Source organism: Eucyclogobius newberryi, unplaced genomic scaffold, assembly GCF_026437365.1.
Source record: "Eucyclogobius newberryi isolate DKJ021-1_F unplaced genomic scaffold, fEucNew1.0.hap1 SCAF_2, whole genome shotgun sequence".
Lineage (NCBI taxonomy): Eukaryota > Metazoa > Chordata > Actinopteri > Gobiiformes > Gobiidae > Eucyclogobius > Eucyclogobius newberryi.
The window spans coordinates 43,151,953-43,166,992 of NW_027315834.1; the positions used below are offsets into that span (position 1 = coordinate 43,151,953).

The 15,040-nt window shown below is 42.1% G+C and overlaps 3 protein-coding genes across 18 annotated transcripts in view; 2 read left to right on the plus strand and 1 right to left on the minus strand.

Moving 5' to 3' along the window:
• The first annotated feature begins 287 nt into the window (after nt 1–287).
• bbln (bublin coiled coil protein) lies at nt 288–982 on the plus strand. Its single transcript, XM_072454069.1, has 2 exons — nt 288–613; nt 686–982. Exons 1-2 carry the CDS (start codon nt 532–534, stop codon nt 919–921), a joined length of 318 nt encoding a protein of 105 aa, XP_072310170.1. The 5' UTR covers nt 288–531; the 3' UTR covers nt 922–982.
• Nucleotides 983–2,109: 1,127 nt separating this feature from the next.
• Nucleotides 2,110–9,141, minus strand: ciz1a (cdkn1a interacting zinc finger protein 1a). The gene is made up of 16 exons (XM_072453111.1): nt 8,998–9,141; nt 8,258–8,651; nt 5,758–5,885; nt 5,454–5,677; nt 5,253–5,361; nt 5,073–5,166; nt 4,707–4,795; nt 4,565–4,626; nt 4,312–4,500; nt 4,101–4,231; nt 3,929–4,022; nt 3,741–3,854; nt 3,531–3,665; nt 3,196–3,268; nt 2,974–3,095; nt 2,110–2,897 (listed from the first exon to the last, which is right to left on the minus strand). The coding sequence occupies exons 2-16, from the start codon at nt 8,587–8,589 to the stop codon at nt 2,286–2,288; spliced, it is 2,508 nt and encodes an 835-aa protein (XP_072309212.1). The 5' UTR covers nt 8,590–8,651; nt 8,998–9,141; the 3' UTR covers nt 2,110–2,285.
• A 214-nt stretch (nt 9,142–9,355) lies between these two features.
• Nucleotides 9,356–15,040, plus strand: part of dnm1a (dynamin 1a) — a 36,258-nt gene continuing 30,573 nt past the window's right edge. For 6 of the 16 annotated variants that reach the window (XM_072453148.1, XM_072453136.1, XM_072453147.1 and 3 more), the window contains exons 1-4: nt 9,357–9,752; nt 14,120–14,193; nt 14,406–14,555; nt 14,630–14,833. In XM_072453148.1, the coding sequence (XP_072309249.1) occupies nt 9,592–9,752; nt 14,120–14,193; nt 14,406–14,555; nt 14,630–14,833 (589 nt within the window). In that variant the 5' untranslated portion in view covers nt 9,357–9,591. Of the gene's footprint in view, nt 9,753–14,119; nt 14,194–14,405; nt 14,556–14,629; nt 14,834–15,040 lie in introns of all 16 variants that reach the window. The other 10 variants (XM_072453144.1, XM_072453139.1, XM_072453140.1 and 7 more) reach the window with 2 other exon arrangements.

A 15,040-nucleotide genomic window follows, 5' to 3' on the forward strand; every position in this document is an offset into this window, starting at 1 on the left:
GATTTAGGTGAATAGATATTGACTTTCCTAATTCGCGAAAACAGATCCTGACTTTTGAGTCAGACAGCAGGTAGTTAAGCCTGTGCTGATGAGTAACTTGTGAAGGAAGTGAAGGACACAACTTGAATGTTGCCCCTCCAACAGTTACAAGATGGCTGCTGCAATCGCCACTGGAATGGTATACCCAGTTTTCTCATAATAGATCCATGAGTTTTCTAGCTATATTTACCTTACTGCCAGCTGCCGTAAAGCATGAAGGAGGGGAGGACTCTGCCGTAAAGCATGAAGGAGGAGGGGAATCTTCCGTAAAGCATAAAGGAGGAAGAAGAACGCTAATCGGGTTCAATAACAAAAGAACGCATTTTAACATTTCAGAAAAGAAATAAGGTAGTGACGGGACATGTGGCTATAACAATGAAGATGCGTCTTTGGAAATCGTAGTTTTGATAACAAGTTTATCTAAAGCTAGATTTGCCTTTCTTTTCAGCCCTAAATATTCTCAAATATACATCAAACAAATACTGTCCAAGAATGTCGGGTGGTCCGAATGGAGACCCCAACATGTCTGCAGAGGAAGGCATCATCGACGACGAAGATGACTATGATGATGAAGGTAAACTTTGACCTTGTCACGCATGAAACGATCTACTTTGTATTGATAATGTGTGATGTTTGTTTTCTCCAGAGTACAATGCTGTCAATTCCATGCTGGATCAAATCAACTCTTATCTTGATGACCTGGAGGAGAAAAACGATGCACTGAATGGCAAATTACACGAACTGCTGGAGTCCAACAGACAGGCGCGACTGGAGTTCAGGGCCCAGCTCAATGGATCCACTCAGCCCGACCCGAGCGGCCCTTCCCCCGGGCACGAGGGCAGCGATGAGACCAGTGGACCCCAGACTACTGACAATGATTAGATTAACTTTCCCCAATGGTCCTTTTAACAGTGGAATTACGTCCGACTCCCCCACCTCCAAATACTGCGTTTGACCACGTTTATATATTATGCCGGTGCATACTGTACAAATACTGTTCTGTTGAGGCAAAGTAAGTTATTTCTTATGCTGTAATGCACATTCCACTATATACATGTTCAGAAAGCATGCAAAAAAATGTAAAGCATGCCATTGTGTTTGTTAATGCGTGTGTAATTACAAAAAAGTTATGATGATTATGTTGAATAAATAACTTGTAAAAATAATTAACTATGGAAATTGTAATTTTATTAAAACAATCCTCAAACTATAACAATCCAAAAAGAAGAAAAAAAAATACATTTCATAAAGGTAGACGTTACCACTCATCTCAAAGTAGAAGTTACCACTCATCTCAAAGTTATCAGTAGTGGCAAAAAAAAATACATAAAATGTACAACATTGTCCAAGAATAAAAATGTCACCTTGTAAAACTTACAAGTTCCTCTGTTTTACCACTCGTGACAGTCTCATGACTGAGTGAAGGTCAGGTCAGCAAGGGGCTTTCCACAAAGTAGATATGATAGGTACCGGTAGATAGGAATTAAGAGAACATTTTTTAGGAATCAGGAGCCCTCTAAAATATGACAGTTTCAAGGAAATTGCACTCAATTGCTACAATATTTTTCCACTTTGGCTGAAAACACTTGAAACTCTATAAACAAGTTGTGTTTCAGCATGATTTTACCATGTGCCATTTAGCTTCACCACCAGCAAGAGATACATTTTTTGACAGTCAAATATACAACAAGCCTAAATCAAACGTTAAACCATAAAACCAACTGTTTTTCTAGAAAATGTAGGAATTCTTAAAGTAATTTAATAAAATTTCCATACTGTTTGATGAAAATACTTTCAAGAAGCATTTTCCCCTTAATTATGTACCTTATGATTTATTCATGTTGCAGGCCTGCAACATTGTTATTTGTTTTTCAATGTCATAAATCAGCTTTCCCAGAAAAAGCAGCAGTTAAAAATGTGTGTTCAATATCTTCATAAGGTACAACTGTAGTGTGATTTACAGATCAAACTAAACTACTGCACTTTTCACTGTGTTTCTTGATTTATACATGCCTTTTCAAAAAGGCAAGTATGTAAGGACATTTTGAATATGGAATAATGTTAACAGAACATTGTGTTGAAATATGCTTTGTAACTGGCCAAAGTCAGTGCCTTAAATCGGTGTAAGATAATGTCCTCTCTTAGTAATTCTACTTGAAGTTTCTCCCAATTTTACTCATTGTAAATCCAGTTCATAAAAACAGCATTAACTACTGTAACAGATGTGTTACTTATACCAGACTAATTCAGCGTCTGTTTGTGGCTCTCGCTGTCCTCCGCCTTGGAGTTGCCTTTGAAGTTTTTTTCTTATTCACTACTTTTTGGTCCTCTACATTTCCTTCATCAGAAACGCTTGGTGCCGAGTCTTTGGTCACTGCTGGGACGGTCTCACTGTCCTGATCTCCATCAGTCAGTGATGTGGCTGCCTCCTCCACACAAGTGTGTTCTTCATCTGCAGCACAAGTACCTGGTGTAGAAATAGTGACATCTTGAAGAGCTTCATCTGCAGCACAAGTACCTGGTGTAGAAATAGTGACATCTTGAAGAGCTTCATCTGCAGCACAAGTACCTGGTGTAGAAATAGTGACATCTTGAAGAGCTTCATCTGCAGCACTAGTGCCTGGTGTAGAAATAGTGACATCTTGCAGCGCTTCATCTGCAGCACTAGTGCCTGGTGTAGAAATAGTGACATCTTGCAGCGCTTCATCTGGCTCACAATCCTCCATCCTCACTTCACAGACAGAAACACACAACTGCTTGGAGCTCAGTTCTGCGCTGGGATCTGAACAGTCTGTGATGGATTCTTCGTCACCAACATATTTTTTGCTTGCTTCATATCTTTTGTCAGTTTTGTGCCTCTAAAAACAAAACAAATATTTGGTGTAAAACAAATACTGCCAAATATAATTCAAATTTAAAGAAGCAAAAAACCACCTTTAGATTTTCAAAGTGCTCCAAGGATTTGCAGTGCAAGTTCAGGTCTGATGACTCAAAATGGTAAAATTTATTGCAGAGTTTGCAGATAAACCCTGCAACTGGAACAAAGAAACGTCCACCTGTGTGAACACAAAAATAAATGGATGACTCACTGTATATAAACCACAGCAGTTACCTCAATAATAAACATAGGAAAATGGCATGTGGGTCTCCACTAACCATAGAGTACGTCAGGGTCATACTGCATGCTGTCATCCATGTCCTCCAGGGCCACTTCTTTAGTCCCTTCATCCTAAAAAAATGGGTTTTTGGTTAGTTTTGATAGCCAGGTTTTTAGACTCCAAAGTTGATAAGCTCTGACAATGAGGCAAACATTTTGAAACATTTTATATTTTTCACCAAATCATATTTTATGAAATGAATATAACCTCGGTTTATAAGGTGCCTGTGTCCTTCAGTCAGGTGGTTGGCACAGACAAAACAAATCAGCCTATGCTTGAGCTTCAAAGCCAATAGCGATACTCTAAAAAGTGCAAATAATATTTCAAACCCACCTGTTTATTCAAGTCTTCTTGATCTTCTGCGTTGCTTAAATGCACATTTTCATCATCCTCAAGCTCAGCACCTTCTTCCACCAAAAAACCATCCGGGATTTGTGTCACGTCTTCACAGCATTCATTTTCCTGGCTCTAAGATAACAAACCCATGAAGCGTCAGGCTTAAGTGTGTAAACAGAGCCATTGTAAAATAAAGGAGAAAAATACCATTTCCACTTTTTTTCTGTGTTCAATGGACTGCAAGTGCTGTATAAAAATCTGAGAAGATTTGAAGTGTTTCTTACAGATTGTGCAGGAGGATATCGCCATTTTTCTAGCAAGCTGGACAAGAGATGAAAGTTGTGTCAAATTAATATGAATACGATATAAATGCTTCAGACAGAAAGAGAATTTACTTTGTGCTCCTTTGTTTGGTGATGCGCTACGACGCTGCTGGTGAAGTGTGTTTGGCAGGTTCCACACCAATGTTTCAATTCATTTTTTTTCTCACTATAAAAGAGAACATTTTGCTCTACAGTGGGAAAAACATGGAGCAAACCAACGGTTCTATCATATTGTAATACAGACCCATCCTGGCTGGTTCCCTGAAGAGTGTCCTTTAATCGTGGAAGGAGTGAAACGAGGCAAGCATTGCTCATGTGTTGTATTTCCATCATCCTCTGCTGGTGGGAAATGCTATTCATGTGACTTCTAAAGTTCTAAAGGGACAAACAATAGAGACAGAAATAATGTCAGTCTTGAATACACATACAGTAGATAACATTTACAACCCTCTTACGTGTTGGTTATGGCATGTGATGCTGCAAAGATAGCAGTAAAATTGGTTGGTTCCATCATCCACATCATCCTCTCCCTCTTCCTGACTTTCTGCAGGTGGTAAAGAGCCTTCTTTCTGTGGCGCCTCCACCATTGGCATATCAACATGCTGGTCTTCAGCAGGAGTTAAAGATCCTTGAACCTTCAGAAACTGTCAAAATATGGTCAAACACATGACCCCATTTGCTACTATATAAAGTGTACATAAAGCTCACCTCTACTACTGTGCTTTCATTTTCCAATTCATGAACTTCTGAGCACACAATGGAACCAATCTCTTTTAGAAAATCACAATCAATAAAGGCTTCTGAAGAATTAAAAATGTTAAGGATCTGAATTCAGTTTAAGAGCGTTCACCTTCAGGTTGAGTCTCACTGTCTGAAGAGAGAATTTCACAATCAGCCTCAGCTACAGAGACAACAGGCTGCTCTGTGATCAACTCAGACCTAAAAAAAGCATGTTTTGAAAATCACAACAAAAATATTACATCATGTCATAAAAACAGGAAGTAAAATTTAGGGAGTTTAGGATAGGTTTCATTTTAAAATGCAACTTAAAAACACAGGTTTTAGAGTATTTTTCATAGACAGACAAAAGATGTTTTACAATCTTATATTTTGTTTTAAATGTTTTCCACTTTCCGTTTTGAGCTATAACTTGTAAACGCCTGTAAACATCAGTCAGTTTGTGTAAAGTAAAGAAATAATAATCACGTATACATACCCACGTGTTTTCTGCTTCTTTTTTACAGGTTCTTCAAGTTGCTCCTCAGATATTGTACAGCATCCATCAACATCATCAGGTTTTACAATATTGCCTATGAAACAAACACAACATATTAGAAATTCAACTTGTATAAGTCATACATATAATAGAAACTAAACATGAGTGAAACTGCTTTACCATCGTTACTGGCTTCAGTAGCAGTGCTAGGTCCCGGTTGCTCTTCATTAAGCTCTGGATTAACCTGCTCAATGTCCCTCTTGCGCTCCGACGGACGAGCAACAGCATCCTACATACAAGGTTCATTAAAAATAATGACTATATTTGCTTAATACTTTAATCTATTGAGTTTTACAGTTAACATGTTCCCGTTATAATTACCGTGGTACTTGAGGTGGCAGAGGAGGATCCGGGAACACTGCTGTTATTGTTATTGTTATAGTACCGAACATGAGGAGGATAGACTGGTCTTGCAGGTGGAAATCCCATCATGGGAGACTTGATGCCCACACCCATGGGGACTGGCCCAAGCAGAGAAGAACGTGCTCCAGCAGCGAAGAACTGACGGAACTGTTGTCCACCCATTCTATATCCTCGCATATTACCTAAAGAATGAAGGCAACACAATGATTACCGTAGTGACAAACACATGTGTACCGATATATTAAAGCTGAATACAACACACCCTGCATCTGCTGCATCAGGAGGGCCCCCTGAAGCATGGGATTGGGGGCAATGATCGTAGTCTGAGTGGTCTGGCATAAATTGACCATCCTGGAAGAGGGGGCTGCTGGAGGAGGCACAGGAAGAGCTCTGGACAGAAAACAGAATTGAATATGAAATGATTTAAAATGTGTGTGCACGACTTGTTTTAGTAAACAACATAGTTTGAAGAAGTGTCATTCTTAATACATTGCCCAGCCAAAAAAAGTTGCAACTTTGATTCAAATACGCAGATAGGTACAAGCCCCCAAGTGAATAATTGTTGCATGATTGTCTTTCAGCTGCAACAATGTATTGAAACCAACTGGCAAAACCATGGGAAGACGTGAAGTGAATGTGTGCCAAGATACAAACTAAGGGCGGTCCTATGAAATGGCTTTTTTAGCCCTCTGGTGACTTTTTTTTTAAATTTTAAAATCAGGCAGTACAAATGGCTGAGAGATTGAAAACAAACTGACATTGATAGATATAGCACTTTATTGGATGCAATCTAAACTGATATGGCTGAGAGCATTAGTCAATATCAAGATTTTGAGGTCAACAATAACCAAAAAAGCAATAAAAAATAATTGGAAATAAATAAATACTAAGTTGTTGTACACTTTTTTTCAACACAGCCAGAAGCATTAAAAAACAAGAGATTCCCTTGCATTTTAGACTTGGAAATGTAACAGCGTTTTTTGGTGTAACAAGAACAGTTTTCTAATTAACTGGATGACAATGATGAATGCTTCACAAAGGGTTTCTGTTATGCACAAACCTAGAGGCAATGTCCAAACAAACACAATGTTTGTCACGTAATTAAGTTGTAAAACCACCATCTCAAAGGCAAGTGCGCCCTTATCGCGATGTCTGGTGTGGATGCAGTTCTGCTCTCGTGTCTGCTGCTGCTCTCGGGTCTGCTGCTGCTCTCGGGTCTGCTGCTGCTCTCGTGTCTGCTGCTGCTCTCGGGTCTGCTGCTGCTCTCGGGTCTGCTGCTGCTCTCGGGTCTGCTGCTGCTCTCGTGTCTGCTGCTGCTCTCGGGTCTGCTGCTGCTCTCGGGTCTGCTGCTGCTCTCGTGTCTGCTGCTGCTCTCGTGTCTGCTGCTGCTCTCGTGTCTGCTGCTGCTCTCGTGTCTGCTGCTGCTCTCGGGTCTGCTGCTGCTCTCGTGTCTGCTGCTGCTCTCGTGTCTGCTGCTGCTCTCGTGTCTGCTGCTGCTCTCGTGTCTGCTGCTGCTCTCGTGTCTGCTGCTGCTCTCGTGTCTGCTGCTGCTCTCGTGTCTGCTGCTGCTCTCGTGTCTGCTGCTGCTCTCGTGTCTGCTGCTGCTCTCGTGTCTGCTGCTGCTCTCGTGTCTGCTGCTGCTCTCGTGTCTGGTGTGGATGCGGCGCTGCTGCTCTCGTGTCTGCTGCTGCTCTCGTGTCTGCTGCTGCTCTCGTGTCTGCTGCTGCTCTCGTGTCTGCTGCTGCTCTCGTGTCTGCTGCTGCTCTCGTGTCTGCTGCTGCTCTCGTGTCTGCTGCTGCTCTCGTGTCTGGTGTGGATGCGGCGCTGCTGCTCTCGTGTCTGCTGCTGCTCTCGTGTCTGCTGCTGCTCTCGTGTCTGCTGCTGCTCTCGTGTCTGCTGCTGCTCTCGTGTCTGCTGCTGCTCTCGTGTCTGCTGCTGCTCTCGTGTCTGCTGCTGCTCTCGTGTCTGGTGTGGATGCGGCGCTGCTGCTCTCGTGTCTGCTGCTGCTCTCGTGTCTGCTGCTGCTCTCGTGTCTGCTGCTGCTCTCGTGTCTGCTGCTGCTCTCGTGTCTGCTGCTGCTCTCGTGTCTGCTGCTGCTCTCGGGTCTGCTGCTGCTCTCGGGTCTGCTGCTGCTCTCGGGTCTGCTGCTGCTCTCGGGTCTGCTGCTGCTCTCGGGTCTGCTGCTGCTCTCGGGTCTGCTGCTGCTCTCGGGTCTGCTGCTGCTCTCGGGTCTGCTGCTGCTCTCGGGTCTGCTGCTGCTCTCGGGTCTGCTGCTGCTCTCGGGTCTGCTGCTGCTCTCGTGTCTGCTGCTGCTCTCGTGTCTGCTGCTGCTCTCGTGTCTGCTGCTGCTCTCGTGTCTGGTGTGGATGCGGCGCTGCTGCTCTCGTGTCTGCTGCTGCTCTCGTGTCTGCTGCTGCTCTCGTGTCTGCTGCTGCTCTCGGGTCTGCTGCTGCTCTCGGGTCTGCTGCTGCTCTCGGGTCTGCTGCTGCTCTCGGGTCTGCTGCTGCTCTCGGGTCTGCTGCTGCTCTCGTGTCTGCTGCTGCTCTCGTGTCTGGTGCTGCTCTCGTGTCTGGTGCTGCTCTCGTGTCTGGGGTGGATGCGGCGCTGCTCTCGTGTCTGGTGCTGCTCTCGTGTCTGGTGCTGCTCTCGTGTCTGGTGCTGCTCTCGTGTCTGGTGCTGCTCTCGTGTCTGGTGCTGCTCTCGTGTCTGGGGTGGATGCGGCGCTGCTCTCGTGTCTGGTGTGGATGCAGTGCTTCTCTTACCTCGGTGCCTGGTGTGCCTGGTGTGCCTGGTGCGCCTGGTGAGCCTGGTGCGCCTGGTGAGCCTGGTGCGCCTGGTGAGCCTGGTGCGCCTGGTGAGCCTGGTGAGCCTGGTGCGCCTGGTGAGCCTGGTGCGCCTGGTGAGCCTGGTGCGCCTGGTGAGCCTGGTGCGCCTGGTGAGCCTGGTGCGCCTGGTGTGGATGGGGCACATGGCGGCCCGCAGAGGGCTGGGGTGGCGGAGGCGGAGGCTGCTGTTGGAAAAGCTGCTGAAGTTGCCTCAGATGCTGGTGAAACTGCTGCTGCTGTTGTTGGTGATGCATGTGCGGGTTAAACATCACGCTCGCCTTTCAGAACCGCTGCCGCTCAGTACACAATCGTTTCAGACCGTTAAAGTTGTCTAGGAAGAAAAACATTATTGTCAGACAACATGAAACTACTCCGGGTCAGTCATGTGCACCTGCTGACAACAGGCCGTTTTAACATATTCTGTCTCGGTGGCGGTCATATTTTACTGCTACGTGTAACACAACTTTATTTTAAACATGAGCGATTGCGTATTTTTATTTTTTACAGTCAATCATGGGAAATAAAGCTAGAAATGACCGTCGACTAAGCTACACTTGCTACAAACAAATGTTAGCTTCTTAGCCACTGCTAGCTTAACATCACACCGTGCAGGCCTAGCTCGATTCACTTGTGAAATTGTTATTTTGTCCTGGAGTCTCGAGGCTCATAACACCTACCAATCACACTGCCAGCTCTGACTAAATGTAAAATGACATCGTTGGATCCCAGTTTGATGAAAACTAGCTCGTATTCTTCACCGGTGCCGTGCTGCAACTCAGCAGAAAATACAATACGACGTTTGAGGACTCGCATCACATGGCGCCCTCTAGCGTTCATGCTAAAAACCTATCCCCAGTGGACATGCACACATGCTGTTTTGTTTTGCTCAACAATCTATCCCTATTCAGTAAAAACTGGAAAATTATTGGAAAAAGCATACATATTAATTCATTAAATTATGAAATGTGCACATTTTACACGCGCTTTGTTGACAGAATAAGTTTGCCACCGCGCGGTATGTTGGTGCAACTGCATGGATCCATTTCCTAGGCGAGGAGCTCCAGCTCATCTTCCTCATCCTCCTCTCCAGGTCCCTGGTGCTAGAGGAGAGGGAACACCGTGGAGGACTATAAATGAAGAGGACACCCACAAACTGATCATCCGCCACGGTCATTAGCGCTGTGGTCCTTAGGTTTTGTGCGGGCGGATCATAAATGTTCGACCCACACTGATTTTTCAAGGAAATCACAAGCCGATAGCTCTGATCGAAAATGGGGAACCGGGGCATGGAGGACCTGATTCCTTTAGTGAACCGCCTGCAGGATGCCTTTTCGTCCATCGGCCAAAATGCGGTTCTGGATCTGCCGCAGATCGCGGTGGTCGGTGGTCAAAGCGCCGGGAAGAGCTCGGTTCTGGAGAACTTCGTGGGGAAGTAAGTAGCTTTAGGTTTCCTTCATCACAACAGGAAGCAGCTGCGGAGCTTTCATTTAGCAGCCTTAAACCACGAACTATTAAACCCAGAAGCCTAAACCTTTGACTATGAGGCCCTCACAGCATAATCACTGTTAAACAGCAGCTGATCTGTTTGCAATATTTATGCTGGGTCACCTTTTTCCTTCAGAGAAATGCACTCAAATTGTACGAACTAGTTTTGGCCTACTCAATCCCAAGAGTTCCTGGTAATTAATTGGAAAAACAATACAAACTATAGGTTTGTAGACAAGTTGACTCTTTACATCTGCATAATCAAACACTACCACTACTGACTACTGTAGTTTTGATGGCATAAAATGGCTTGTCTATAAACTTTATTTTGTATACTGTATAAACCAAACTGTAAACCATTACTGCTCTACTGCATTAGTTTGATAGAATAAATAAACATATATATCAATGGGAGCAATAGTGATCACTACTGCAGTGTGACCTTGTTATGAAGGGAGATAGAGGCACCTGAGCTCTGAGCCGCATCCATCTGTCCACCAGGACTTAGACTGAGGTGAAGCTTAGGAACCTGCAACTACAAACAAGGCCATAACATAAAAAAGAGCTTTTATTTAGGACCGTTTCAAAATATCCATGCCAAACTCTGTGATTCAGCAGTATTGCCTGCATTGACAAGGTCAGAGTGTGGCTTTATGCCAGTGCTCATTCTGCTCAATAACCTCCCCCTCCACTGCACAAGATGTGTGCAAAAATAAAGACAAGCATGTTCAGTGCACTGGACATAATGATGCACCAATAGCCTCGCAGTGCAAGGATTCATCACTCTAGTACTGATGCAGCAAAATGTGTTTCTTACATTCTTACATTACATACAAAAAACTAGTTTGCCACATGGCCAAGAGAACTAATCCCTGTGTCAACAGATAACAAGTTAGATACTCCCAATGTTTAAACATGTGAGACAACACATGCTAGAAAGGTTCAATGCACAGAAAGCAGGAGCAGCTGTACATCTACTACGAGCATAGGATCAGTAACAACTGTCAGCATTGAATGGGATAAGGACACAATTATCATTAAAATACTTCCTGTATTATTCCTGGCCTTGTGTAAGTGGTCACCTAGCTTTGGCCCTCGTCCTTAGAGCTGTTTACAGAGTATTCCGATGTGTTTGTCATTGTGAACATGCATTCTGCAGCCTTTCTTTATTTACGATGTTTTACACAATGGAAACACACATACAATATTTGTCTTCTACCATTATTACTCAATATATTTATACTAAATACAAATATTGTTCAGGATGGTTGTTTTATTTTGTATCAACTACTAAATACATGGCTCTACTCTGTGCTTTTAATTGTATTACTTTATCCCTAGAGTTTAATTATCACAAAGCAGATTTACAAATCCCCAGAGAATTCTCCCCTGTCAGCTCTTAGAGAGTATGATCGAAGTGCTAAAATAGCACCTCAATAAGTAGAAGCTTTTTCATTTTCAAAGTAAGACCAAACAGATTCAATGTAAGAAGATTTGTAACATAAACGTGGCAAAAATTCACACGTGCACGGCTCTATTATCAGAGTAACAAGAGACAAGAATATTTTCAGCACCACGGAGAGCTCTTTGGTTTACAAGTGTAAAGCCACCTTTTTAGTATTGGTTAATTAATCATACGTCAAATTAAAAGTGATGTTGTGAAGTATGTGATGTATACAACACACAAAGTTGTGTTTTTTTGCATAGTGCTGATTCACACTGAATAAACAAGATATATAATTTGGTGCAGATCATATTCATTTTTGCTCATAATTCCACCTGCAGATGGTGGTGTGCCATGAGTGCACTTTGGCTCTGTGTTTGTGTAGATTTCTAAAAGTACCACCAAGACTGAAAATGAACCCTTCCCCCACAAGGATTACGTTTATGATACAGAGCTAGTATCACACTGGTATTACATAACATTGTGCCTGAAGCATCAGGATCCTCACTCTTGTTGAAATACAAGACAGATTTTTGCTTGAATTACATTTTAAAAATAAAATGATAAAATCTGAATTAAATTTGAATTTAAGGCTAAGTGGTTTGTAATGGTTTCTTTTCTGATTCATACTCCATTTAAAAAAATACCATTAATTACTGATAATCTTATTCTAAAATCGGCTTTAGTCTACTTATTGGTACATTATGTTTGATTGTTACGATTGAGCTTCAGACAGGAAGAATTCATGTTTTTAAATGAAAATGGCTGGGTGTTTGTCCTCACACTGCCACAGATTAACTCTAATCTGTGTTTGGGCACCTACATATCACGTTCTCCTATTGGCTCAGTCCTAATCTGGACGTCTGCTTCAAAGCAACCGTTCACCTCATTGGCTACATTCACCACTGTCGCCGCTGAGAAAACACACTGTGTTATGAAGCAGAATCAATCCATAGGAGTTAAAGACAATGCTTAACTTCATCTTGAATTTACTTAATCAGCTTAGACATAATTTAGCTACACATACTGATTTAAATTAGATACTGTTTAATGTATAAACTCAAAAAGGCAGCATTAGTCATATAAATATAAGCAGCAGCAGCAGCAGCAGCAGCAGCAGCAGCCGCCTCGTAGTCTGTGGGCCTAAAATGAACCAGTCAATGTCCCACTGCAGTTCATCCTGTCAGAGGCTTTTGTTTCAAATTATCATGTTAAAATTGGATGAAGCGATGGAAAGTAAACCAGTTGCAGTCAAATTGGGCTTAACTGCACTGTGTGTGTATGAGTGGCTGGTACCCCCTGTCCTTTGACCTTTGACCTGTTATTCAGGTTTTGTTGTAATTGGAAAACTCATATTCTAAGATAGACCAGGTTTTTAAACATTTACAGAACAGAGGGCCACAGACTACAGGATATTGATTTGAATCATTCAAAATGTTTATGATGGGTTTGACTGAGCCCCCACATCTCAAATAAGGCTTGAAACATTAACGTTAGGTCTGTAGCAGATCTTTTTTCTAAACGTTGCCATAAGAAGTAATTCTGTGTATTTTTCAGCTTCACTAATCCTTCCTTACTACAGGACAATAATAAGGAAATAGAGCGGCACATTTTGTTAGAGTTTGTAAAGAAGCATCTGATGGTTTAAAAACTGTAAGCAATATAGACAGTTGATGTATAGGATAAGATAATGCTTTATTGTCCCACATGGGAAAATTTCATTGGCGCAACGCAGGAAGATACAGTGGTAGATACAGAAGAACAGATCACTTATAGGAAGTCTGAAAAACACTTTCAGTAGAAAATCTCCTATAAATAAAAACTCCCATAGACAAATAAATAAATAAATGAATAAATACATAAATACCATTGCATGTGATCACGACAGTAATTGCACATGAATATGTGTCACGACAGCACATAGATTGCACATGAATTTCACAGTAATTGCACATGAATTCCAACAGTAATTGCACATATGACGGAATTGCACATCAGTATTAGGTTAGGTCAGTATTGCGAGTGTTCAGGACTAACAATGTTTGTTATAAAGTCTGACAGCAGCAGGAAGGAAAGACCTGCGAAACCTTTCCTTCACACAGCGAGGGTGGATCAGTCTCTCACTGAAGCTGCTCTCCAGAGCGGACAGAGTGTCCTGCAGGGGGTGAGACTCATGGTCCAGCATAGATGTGAATCTAGCCAGGACCCTAGGACGGAGCTGGACTTCTTGATGACTTTGTCCTGCCTCTTCCTCTCCCTAGATAGATAAGATTGATACATACATTTGGAGTAAATTTGGTGTAAGTTTAGTGTAAAAAGTCTGTTCATAAGCACAAAATAATTAAATCCATAAAATAAAGTAATCTAGAGAACTGTTATTCTAGTCAAAATACAATTAAAGATTAAGATGAAGATGTTGAGTTGTTGATTTTAAGACTCGTTTTGAGAGGCTTTTAAATATTCAGTTTGAAATTAAACAAAGCCCCTGATTCATCCCTTATTTGTATTACATTTAGGCATGTAATTATTACATGTTATTTATTTTCCTATGTTTGTGAATTCTGTTAATTGACAATGGCAATAAACCCTTTCTGACTCTGATTTGTTTTCATCAATAGATTTTAATTAAAATGTCATTACCTTTATCATTTATGCTTACAATATTGCTCTCAGTGGACTCATTGTGATGTTACATAATTGTGGTAAAATGTTTGGGGCTGTTGTTGCCATATGTTGCCATGCACCTTAACGTAAACTGCAATGTGCTGGTGTTGTTCAAAGAATAGGTTTCATCAATAAAATAAAACTAGATAGTTTTCATGTTCAGTGTAAATTTCTACTTGCCCATGATAATCTAACTTGTGTTTCAGAGACTTTCTTCCTCGTGGCTCTGGTATTGTGACCCGTCGCCCTCTTGTGCTGCAGCTCATGAACTGCCCCACAGGTGAAATAACTTTTACTTACATTTGTTCTCTAGCTTGTCAATATTTTGTTTGTGCATATTTGATATTGACTCACGTTCAAAAAGCTTTTATATTTGGTCTATATTTAGACTATAAAATAATCATGCCAAAAGGGAAAAGGTTCATTTTCAGATCCACACAGTCTTTGAAAAGGATTGCCATCGTTTTACTGATAAATATGTCCCTCTTTCAGAGTACGCTGAGTTCCTTCACTGCAAGGGAAAGAAGTTTACAGATTTTGATGAGGTGCGTCAGGAGATTGAAGCGGAAACCGATCGTGTGACTGGAGCTAACAAAGGGATTTCTCCTGTGCCCATCAACCTGCGGGTTTACTCTCCTCATGGTGAGACTGAAAGAAAGCTGCCATACATTTTTGCTATTATTATATCTTACTTGTCAACATTGTCATTCTTCTAGTGCTTAACCTTACATTGGTGGATCTACCTGGCATGACAAAGGTACCAGTGGGAGACCAACCTGCAGACATCGAGTTTCAGATTCGCGAGATGTTAAGTCAGTTTGTCACCAAAGAGAATTGCCTGATGCTCGCTGTGTCCCCAGCAAATTCAGATTTAGCCAACTCGGATGCTTTGAAGATTGCCAAAGAGGTCGACCCTCAGGGTAAGTAAAATTGGATACATGAACACACTTCTTTATGGTAAGAAAGTCTTGTATGTTTTCCTTATTCTTATGTTTTAAGTAATTAAGTAATGTTGGTGCTTTAAATGTACTTCCTGCGGCATGTTTTCTGCAAGTCATCGTTAGATATCTATACAGTGTGCACGTTAGCCCTTTGTCCTTATTGAGAGGTTAAAAGCAACAGTAAAG